Source organism: Triticum aestivum, chromosome 6D, assembly GCF_018294505.1.
Source record: "Triticum aestivum cultivar Chinese Spring chromosome 6D, IWGSC CS RefSeq v2.1, whole genome shotgun sequence".
Taxonomy (NCBI): domain Eukaryota; kingdom Viridiplantae; phylum Streptophyta; class Magnoliopsida; order Poales; family Poaceae; genus Triticum; species Triticum aestivum.
In genome coordinates, this window is record NC_057811.1 from 314,852,451 (window position 1) to 314,863,220 (window position 10,770).

At 42.2% G+C, this 10,770-nt stretch overlaps 1 protein-coding gene across 2 annotated transcripts; it reads right to left on the reverse strand.

Annotated features, from left to right (window-relative positions):
- Positions 1 to 330: 330 nt before the first annotated feature.
- Positions 331 to 10,268, reverse strand: LOC123144846 (protein ROOT HAIR DEFECTIVE 3 homolog 2). 2 transcript variants are annotated; one of them, XR_006471991.1, is made up of 23 exons: positions 9,959 to 10,268; positions 9,605 to 9,671; positions 9,395 to 9,497; positions 8,502 to 8,572; positions 8,312 to 8,375; positions 8,160 to 8,225; positions 7,777 to 7,824; positions 7,631 to 7,693; positions 7,503 to 7,559; positions 7,181 to 7,339; positions 6,976 to 7,044; positions 6,806 to 6,897; positions 5,911 to 5,989; positions 4,523 to 4,688; positions 3,334 to 3,458; positions 2,913 to 3,175; positions 2,690 to 2,786; positions 2,403 to 2,564; positions 2,217 to 2,321; positions 1,786 to 1,864; positions 1,553 to 1,647; positions 1,273 to 1,369; positions 876 to 1,067 (listed from the first exon to the last, which is right to left on the reverse strand). XR_006471991.1 is itself a non-coding variant. In XM_044564096.1 (22 exons), exons 1-22 carry the CDS (start codon positions 10,113 to 10,115, stop codon positions 834 to 836), a joined length of 2,439 nt encoding a protein of 812 aa, XP_044420031.1. In that variant the 5' UTR covers positions 10,116 to 10,268; the 3' UTR covers positions 331 to 833. The 2 variants fall into 2 exon arrangements, 1 of the variants encoding a protein (XP_044420031.1); XM_044564096.1 differs by lacking the exon at positions 1,786 to 1,864 and having other exon boundaries at positions 331 to 1,067.
- Between the last annotated feature and the right edge of the window lie 502 nt (positions 10,269 to 10,770).

Below are 10,770 nucleotides of genomic sequence, written 5' to 3' on the forward strand. Positions count from 1 at the left end.
CAAAGTCAACTTCCATCGAAAATGATAGCTATCTCTCATCGGTAGCTACTTCTCATCGAAACATCATGGCACCTTCGCCTCTATCAGTGTCTTTATTGAACTTGGAACTATTACTATAATTGAAGCTAATGGATTTCATGGTAATGAAGATGAAAAGGCTATTAATCACTTTGTTAAACTTGAAAATTTTGCCATGTTGTGACTTTGAAGTTGGCCAGTAGGTCACCATGTGTGTGGATTAGGTCAGCTAGGGTTTTGCAAGTGTGCGGTTAATACATCTTGCTTATTGACGTTAATACATCTTCTTGCTTGTTGACAGCTCCTCCTTCATTTCTAAAAAAAACATATTTCTGTATATATTTAAGCAACTTCCATTGTGGCAATTAAAAAGAATACATGGATCTAATATATACTACTACGATATGTACTACTCCCTCCGTTCCTAAATATAAGTCTTTTTAGAGATTTCAAATGGACTACCATATACGGATGTATATAGACATATTTTAGAGTTTAGATTCATTCATTTTGCTCCGTATGTAGTCACTTGTTGAAATCTCTAGAAAGACCTATATTTAGGAACGGAGGGAGTACTACTCATCTGCACATCACATCCAGATTGAAGTGCTCCTTGAGACGTTTGTGCTCGCCGCATCTTACCATATATACTACTCCCTCTGTCCCGTAATATAAGAATGTTTTTGACACTAGTGTAGTGTCAAAAACGTTTTTATATTATGGGACGGAGGGAGTACAATGGAGATTGAACTACTCATCTGCACATCACGTCGAGATTTAAGTGCTCCTTCCATGAGACGTTTGTGCTGACGGTTTCAAGAGTCACTGCCACTGCTTGAGTCCACTGAGGACGGCGTGTCTGGAGAAGCATGATAGTGCACTTCAGCGTGTTGATGCGACTGGTTGCTCAAGCTTTGAGCATGGTATGGCAGGGCTCGGCGAGACCGGTGCAAGGAATGCTTCTTCCTGTGGCTCATGTTGATGATCGCCGTTACGATATCCATGATAGTGGGGAGGAGACTTGACGAAATAGTGATAAGTCCAGACACCTGCAGATGGCAGGATGACAATTGGAAATTATGCTTGGCAATCTTCGGTTGAAGTGAAAATGCATCAGGAAGAAGTACAAGGAATGAATTCTAACTGGCATAATGAGAAAAGATGAGAAATGCCTAGTAGAAGCAGCTTCCATTGTGGCAATTAAAAGGAATCCATGGATCTAATATCTGTGGAAAGAGATGTGTAGATTCTTACAGTGCCGTGACGGAAATAAGCCCAAATGTCGTATTGCAACCATACAGCATAGGATAGAACAAAAGCGAGAAAGAGCCCCAGAATATATACAGGGTTCCTGCTCATGAACAAAAGAAAAGCCCTGGTTAGTCAGCCCACCAACATGAGAAAATGGCCCTGTTACAACCCTGAACACTGAAATCTCAGAATATCATGTTAACTAGAAACAACTTGAATTAAATGTTTAAAAGAGAATTCAGATATTCCACCATATAAAGAATTACTTCAGTCAGATAATTACCTAAGAAGAAACATAAATTCGTTGAATCCAAGTATTGCAAGAACAAGAATGGTCCACGCAGGTGGTAATGAATTATTACTACGTCTGTGTGCTTCCTGCAGAAAGGGTTGGATAGGAAGAATTCGATCAGGACACCACATACAGCACATATACTTAGGTAGATATACCATAAACATAATTCCACATATAAGGTGAAAAGGAAACAATGAGGATGGGACTACCAAGATTAGTACCCAGAGGTTCCAACTTCCGACACGGATTATTGTTTGGTAGCCATGGCCGTGTCCAAAAAGGAAATGACATCGTGGTATTCTGGCCAAAAAAAAAAAAGTCGGTGCTAAAAAAGCATCGTTTGAAGCAACTTGGATGTCCGATTTTGTTTGCTTTGCTAAGAATACCACAGATGTCATTTCTTCGCGAACCTTCAATTTTGAGTAGAACAGCCGACCAGGTTTATTAATACAAAGTTTTAGAATAGTTTGATTCTTTTTGCTATTTAGATTTTACTGTTTATAGGGGTGCTCATGGGCTCATGTTCACCATTCAAGAAAACATAGATCACAGTTATGAAAGAACTGATCGATTGGATGAACACTTGGGCAGCAAATAACCCAGGTAAATATTTATTTATTTTTTGCGGGAAAAATAACCCAGGAAAATAGACCTGCATCAAAATTGCTTGTGCAACAGGATACTCCGTCTCAGCTTTGAATTGCCTCCAGATGGATTTACACTGCACTGGTGTGATTAGTGTATCCTGTGGTGACACCTGTACAAACATAAAATGTTCCAACTTATTTCTCACTCCATGCCTTGTAAACCATAGAGAGCAAAGTATAAGACGCAGCACCTCTTGCCATGTGGTTGAAGCTAGTGGATCAGAAGTGAACTCGATGCTCCTCTTCCAGCAAAGTGGTCCTCCATCTAGAAGAGAAACCATCAGAGCCCGGTCTATTTTATCTGGTTTATCATCCAACCGTACAGCTGCCATTACCGACATAAGCCTTAACGCCTGAAAATTGAAGATGGTAAACATATGATACTTTTTGTACACACAAATCACAGATGATGGCTTCACCCACCCAAGAATGGTGTGTTGGTAATTCTGGAACATGACAAGTATGAAACTATAAATACCGCTAAGCGTGCTTCTCGGGTGATTGCATGTATATCTTCATTTGCTATCCATGTCCTTGGCATCAAATCTTTATCATGGCTCAACACAGTTGAAAACCTATAGATAATCAAATAAAACAGGTAGCAAACATGTTAACGATATAAAGATGGCAGTGCTATCCTAAAACATAAAGGCCACGTTTTCCTAGTTTCTCCTTCAGCAAAGAAAGGAATCATGTCCTACCTTCCTTTCATACGAATAAGGATGTTTCCAGCTTCTTCTCGAGCTTTCTTTACTACTGTACATCTTGCATGTTCCCTTAATTCTAAGACCATTTCAACAGAAGTTGTCTGATCTAGTTCATACTCGGAAAGGGAATCTGAAAATGTCAATATAATATGTTCGGTCTCACGCCTATATAATCTCCTAATAGATGCCCAAGAGTCTCGCTCGCCAGTTTCCAGGATTGATTGTACAGGTCCAGAAAGTGCATCCAAGAGCTTCTTCTGCAATGTTCAATAATGAAGGGCAAAGCATGAAGATGTAACGTTTTAAAAACTGACATCATGGTAAGAAAAACTTTCTGTATATTTCAGAGGGGGGGGGGGGGGGGGGGGGGCTGGAGTCTCAAGATTTCAGAGTCTGTACTGAGTAGGAAAATAACCTTATAAGTAGCTTTTAGTTCATCCAATTTTGCAATCCTCAAACATGCTGTATGAACTTCCATACTCTGCTGCAGTTTGTTCCTGCTATTTGTCCCATCCCAGTCTGCATGTTTAACTACTGCATCTGCATGGGAACAACAAAGTAAAAACCCAAATACATAATTTATCTAGTCAAAAATATTGAGATTCAAACCATGCAGGAGAGCTGCATGTATTCATTAGATAGAAATAGAAGTACAGCGCTAAAGATCGCATGGCCCAAAAGCAAAATGGCAACCAAAACAAACAATAAACGACCTAAGGAACCCTGGCACACCCGCCGGCAACCAGCGACCAAGACAGAACACTAGAACCTAAGCAAGTACAAGCAGGGACCACAAACATGCATGAAAGCACAGACCATACATCAAAGGAGCTTGCAACATCCAAGCAATGACCACGATAATAGAAGCGCAAGTCCGAAGTGAACCCTACTTGCACGAGCACTCCAAAATAGGACCAATATCTCAATTAAAGGAGACGATACAGCCTAGTGTTTTCAATATCAGCTGAATGAGCCATAATAACAAGCATGAGAACTAGAGCTTATGACAAGCCATTACCGTTTAAAAACACACACAAGATGATAAAGACATGCCTCCCAAATGAAGATGATAACAATCCCAGGAGCAAGCAGTGGCAAAGCCAAGTTGTAGCTGTGTAGTCTAGTGACTACACATCAATTTGGCAAACAGGAGAACCTCATGTATGCGTACACCACTGCTGATCAAACAAATTAGGAAAATTGACTACACAGATCCATGTGACATCACAACGTCTGGATGCTGGCACTGCCACTGGGAGCAAGCGTGAGAAAAGTGCTTACAACAAGATCAACATGCAAAAGCTCATTGCAGTCGAAGTGCAATAGGGTGGTGAAAGCTCATTCAGTATTATGAAACCAAAAGCATGAAGGCAGTATCAAAACGTGAGAAATCAATTTTCACAATACTGTTCCTGTCAAAAAATTCACAATACTGCATTACCGCATATGGTTACAAGGTCACCCAAATTCATCAAAAGGAACATCACTAATCATGTAAAAAAACGACTAACTGAAGAATAAAGAACATGACACGGAAACACTGGTCAAATAGCGCTAGATAGTTGCATCCCAAGAAATCTTGAGGCTGGAAGTTGTTTGTTTACCTCTCCATCCTGCCTCAAACTCTACTGATGAAGACTGGGCACAATGACGAGCTGATGCTGCAAATCTCTCACCACTCCTCAATAATTGTTCTAGATCGTTTTTGAATTTACCGAGGACCGTGCAATGCAGGTGTTCTATCACTGTCTCAAAAGCAGGGTGCGTGTGCTGCAATGCATGAGACCAAGTGATCAACATGAGATACAATTGAAAAATCCAGCTTCATTTTCTAAGAATTGGCAAGATCCAGTATTTAACATTATAGCTGCCCTACATATGCGGAAACCGCTTCAGTTAACTTAATAGGACCCAAGAAAGATTATAAAACCGAGTGTTTCAGATGTTTGGAAGACAACACTTGATACTGCACACGTTGGCAACCAATGATGTAAACTGTCATTGGCCATGCACTGATTCTTAAGAATATATTCACCTACATTGAATATAGAGTAAAGCATATTAGAGGTTCCTAAACTAATTCGGGGGGTCTCACATAGGTTCTGGAACTTTAAAAATCACCATCACGGTCCTGGAAGTGCAATTAGTGAATCATCTAGGGCCAAAGCTGCAAACAAGCAGCGTGAGCGAGCACGGTCGAAGGATGACGTGGCCGCTTCGGACCTGGATGATTCACTAATCGCACTTCCAGGATCTTGATGATGATTTCAAAGTTCCAGGAACTACATGAGACCCCTGAAATAGTTTAAGGACCTATAATGCCCTTACTCTCTCCATTCTCCCCACCCGCTTGGCTTATAATGGCTGAAGACAATGTGGACACTCCTGCTAGGGCAATATAATCCTCCAAGGTTACCAATCGCGTAACTTAGGATGGATGCTGTTCCAGGACCAGACTAAACTCCAAGGCCAACCTCCTCCACAAGCATATCTCCAGTATGCCCAAGGTGCAGCCACGCCTCCAAGGATGCCCTTCACATCTTCATCCAATGCCCGCACGCCGACTGAATCTGGCAAAGAGTGGGCATCACTCCACCTCGCCGCACCAATCTTGTGGGCATGCAGAATGCCCCCTAGACTGGACCACTCCATCTGGTCGACCGTCCTGCTCATCAACCTGTGGAAGATTTGGGCCTCTCGAAACACCATGATCTTCAACAAGATCGACTATCATGGCTCGACCACCCTACGGCTTATCATTGACGACCTGACCCTATGGTCTCACCGGCAAAAGATGCCGGCTGAAAAGACCGCCGCCTTACATACCTATCCGCACGAACCCTCGTGTTCTTGTAATTCCTTCTGTGACCGTTTGTATGATGGTTACAGCCTTCAGTTATATATTCAGGTGGGGGACCCCCCCCCCGCTTTACACCACTTTACACTTTATGTAAGTCAAGAGTGACAGAGTATGTTTAAATGAGTTACTCACATTTACAATTTCAGATTGTAACTGTTGACGTTTGACAGTTCTCACACCTTCGTCGAAGTACATGGTTTCCATGTCATAGCTGCAAGAAAAAGCAGTCAGATCAGAGATCGAACTGTATGAAACAAATGCCAAGATCATTTTCTTTATGTGCTTTCAAGAACTAATCAATTTCCACATAAACACTAATTGAAACAACCCTAGAGACCACGACATTTGTACGACTATGCAGTACCAGAACAACCAAATAAATTCAGCTAACTCACATGACAAAATAAAACAAAAACCGAAAAAATAAATCATCAGTGTAAAAAGTAAGAAAAGGTTTCCTTTCTTTTGAGATTTCTATCAAGTGATGCCATGGTACAGTACAAATGAATGGCGGTTTTAAGAAGTGATGTAAACATTATGAATTATATATCTTCCGAGTTTTCCTACTCCTAAACTGTGTTGTGCTCTGGTTATTTTATAATTTGCTGTGGAAAACTAGTCACCGAAGCAGAAAAAAGTTGTGGGAAAAAGGAAAAAACTGGTTCAAAAAGCTTGATTACCATAAGACATAGCAGCATGGTAACACGACGCAAATGGCATTATAAGGAACCGCGTGCATTAATTGATCAATATGTTGGGTAACAGTTTAATATCCATATAGGCAGTACATGATGTGCATCAAAACAATATAGAACCTCAGACTTATGGGGACAAACAAACAAAGACCGAACATGCGTGCAAGGAAAATGTGCATTACACCGCTGAAGCAAATGAACAGCACGTAATTAAACTAACAGGTTCAGGGGTATGCTAATTGAGAAGACAAACATAATGAATCATGGCAGTCAATGTGATTATCATAACTTTCTAGGAAGACCCTTGCCGGGAAAACTAGTCAATCACTCACTCTAATAGATAAAAATCAATAATGTCGCTAAGCTTCATGCCAAAGCTTCGTACTGGACCGGATGTTACAGCTGCCTCCAGCTCCAACCAACCCTGCAGAGCGAAATAATTAATTCCCATGGTGCTAGCTAAAGAGAAGATTAAGAACTATAGCATAAGAGCAAAGGTAACCTCATCCAACATAAAACATCTAAGCTTTTCATCCGCAATCTCTTCACAACGAACAGTAGCAACCATGATCTAGAAAATGCAGGAAGAAAAAACAGTGAAATATATAATTTATATATGATATAAAAGGGATTTAGAAGCATGCTTAGGTACCCAATGAAGTGTTCATTTTCTCAGACCACTGTCAATAAAAATACAATGACCTAACCTTGTGGGCGGGAAGGTTAAGGTCCTTATTTTCTCGTATTACTTTCCAGATATGCATTGCGCTAATACAGAAACCTGAAGCAGGTATGACACCCCTTCTATCAGCTGCTAAACCACCGGGATCGATTGAATGAATAAACTTGTGCCTGAGTTTCCCAACCTGCAAGTAAGTAAAAAAGGTAGGAAACGGTAGAGTACAAGGTCTTCCCCGTAAAAAAAGAGAGAGAGACTAGCTTGAGTTATTGATTCTACACAAGACGTCTAAACTAAAATATAGTTGCAACCAGCATGTGACAGAATAAGCATGTTAGCTTCTAACATACCTGCTCCTTAAATAGTTCTTCGTTCTCTTCATAACTTGGCAAAGCGGTGACCTCCACCTTTATATTGAACAAAATATATGTCAGTTGATATATGCAAGTCCCATTTTCAGTGAAAGTCATGCACTTACATTGAAGAATTCGCTTAGCGCAGCTTTCTTGAAGACTTCTGGTTTGGGAACAGAATCCCATATCTATTACAAACAGAAAAAAATTGTGAATATTCCAATATGACAAAGCAGAAAAGGAAGGTGAGCAGAATGTAAGATAAGAAAACCTTGTGGATATCCTCCTTTAGAGCCTGGGCAAGATACTCTACGGGAGTCTGCAAATAGAAGAAAATAATAATAATGAAATCATACAAATTATGCACGAGAATTGAGTGCCACTCAGTTGGCTAGCAGCTTATGCGCTTGCTACGCACACGTGGGTTCAAGACTTGGCCTCCATGCGGTGCCTCACAGTTGTTTTCCTAAATAAAAATGCCACAGGTGCTAGTTCCTCTTGGTCGAGTTTTATTTCTATATAAGCATGGCTATGTGCATGTAGAGGCCTGGAGAGAGATTTTCTTCCGTTGTCTAAAATACTAGAAGTTATGCATCTCTGACTCGGTAGTAGAGGAACAAAATTGTGTGTCTCAGTCTCTAGAACTGTACTAACCTTTGTTTTATCGCGGATCACAAGCAGTAGCATCGTTTTCCGGGGGCTGAATAAACGCATCAAAACCTCAAATAGAGAAAAATAACTCATAAGAAACTAACACACATATGTAGCCAAAATAAGTACTTCATGTCTGATTGCAACCGAGTTACCTCAAATATAGTTTTCAAAAGAGGCCTGTTAGCCGCCTGTTCTCGGCCTATGTCATGACACCACCTGCAGAGTGCACATTTACAATTAGCAAGCCACATGAAAAGGTTGAGCAAAATTGCTCTCTACTCATTGCAGTAATTCAGTTATAATTCACCAACTAAAGATTACTCAATGACATCAGCAACTCACAAATTTATCATTACAATATCAGAAACTGCAAGAGCGAAAAGGGCACTCTGCTTCTCAAAGGCTGTATCATCCTGCACGAGTAACACAAGGCACCAGTTAATAATCGTCGCTGGAATGTAACTTAATAAGATCTAACAATACCAACCAGTGAAAAAACGGAAATAAAAGGTGAAGCTCCTCATTTCAACAAAAGAAATATCAAATGTATGGTCAGAAGTGACGATATGTATCCTTTAAGTTGACAGTTTCATTTTGTCGAACTTGATACTTCATAATAAACACTTTTAATAAAGACGTCTGGGTGTTCGAGAAAAAAAAAAGATGGCTGACTTGCATTGCACAATGCAGAGGCCGGAGCCGCTCCCTCTTTTACAGAAAAAAAAGTGGATGCCTGAAATTCTAGCTCAAACTGTCATAGGTGAAGGGACAGAGAACTTGCGAGAGTGTATTAGTTGGTTGCATTTCTAAGTATGTGCTCAAATCAGTTGCCTGGATTTAGGCTGCAAAATGGCAACTAGACGTACTGTAGTGGCAAAATAGCATTTATAGCACACCACTGAGTGCTAAGAACCTCCATTTCGTACTGGAAACAAGAGCATAAATGTTATAGATCCTTGTAGGAAGTTATTAAGGGGACTAATGCAGCATGTGAATCACAGCAATTTTCTTCTCGGCATGTTAAGCACTCAGGTGGTACAAAGGAAATAAGTGACGCGTACTACTTTTGTGGACATTAGTCAACAAACAGTTAAGTGGCAGAGGACTGGATGAATGCTAAAGGTTGAGGAATATACAAGCCATCCAAACTATAAAATGAAAGTATAGCATGAAAGCCCAATTGCATGCATAACAATCTAAACATCGAACAGGCTTGCAAGTAGACAACAAGTCACCTCCCCTCTTTCTCTCCCATCCGTCCCCTCCAAATCCATCACAAGAGTGAACGGCTCGATGCCAACAGCTTCGGCAACCCAAATTCCCTTGGTGGTCTGATTCCTGGCAGCAACAGCAGCAATGAAAAGACATAAAAGCAGCATTTAACATCACAATCACCAAATCGAACAATTTGAAGAAAAGGGAAACTCGGCGTGGATGGCGTTTACCTTCCTTTCAAGGCATCCATCTCGGTGAAGCTTGTCCCGAAGAGATGGTTGAGCAGGGTGCTTTTCCCTGCTCGGTGAACAAAGTAGGCATCAGGAACGGCTTCCGAACTGAACTAGCACCTAAAAATCGCCACCGCACGACAAGATCACATCACGCTAGAGGAAACTCAACCAACTGCACCGCACTACGGAAACGGGTGTTCGGATTAATAACTGCGTAAACGGAAACCTGTTTAATTTATCGCTCTCCATTTTCTCATCACCGTGAACCCCGAAGAGACAGTTGCATCCTCTCCTCACAAATCCCAACACAAGCAGCTGAATATTTCTGCACGGCAGAGGATGTGGGCTCACCGCTGCCCTGGGGGCCAAAGATGGAGACGACGGCGTAGGAGAGGCCGCGCTGCACGAGCCCCGCCGCCGCCGCGAACCGCTCCAGCGCGGGGCCGTCCATCTCTCCGTCAGCGCCCACCACCTGCGCCGTGTGGCGCTCGGAGCCATCGGCCGCCATGGCAAGAGTCCCGGGGAAGCAAAGGATCGAAGCGAGAGGCCTCGCTTCGCGCGCAGGCGCGGCAGAGGGGAGAAGAGGGGAAGCGGAGAGGGAGGACAGGTGGCCGCGCTAGGCGAGCGAGGGTTTTATGCTTGATGGTTTTAATTAACGGGAAGGAGAAGATGGCGTGGCGGCCCGACTCGACTAGAACGTGAACGACCACGGCTCACCCTTCCGGCTCTTTCCATTTCCGCAAGAGTGAAATGCATTCGTGGTCACTGAACTTGTATCATAAACTCACTGTGGTCACTGTACTTAAGAATATGGTCAATACGGTCATCATATACGACTTGAAATGATTCTACGGTCACTGCCTCACCGTATTGCTCCGTATTTCACTATATTGACCGGTCAAACGCCACGGAACCCTTTTGCATGGGTCCCACCTTTCAGCAAAAAAAAAATAAATCACTATGCCTGCTAGCCAGTTAACCACAGGATCTTTGTGTGCACAATTTGAGTGATTAGTTTTGTTAGTGTCGTAGCTCCCTCTGCATGCTACCTACTGTACGTATATAGGACATTCGCCATATTCTCCCACGCGGACGCATTTCCAGGGCGTGCCGCTCCACTCCACCGCACGCCATCGCCACCTGCATCCCGACGAGCCCGGCCA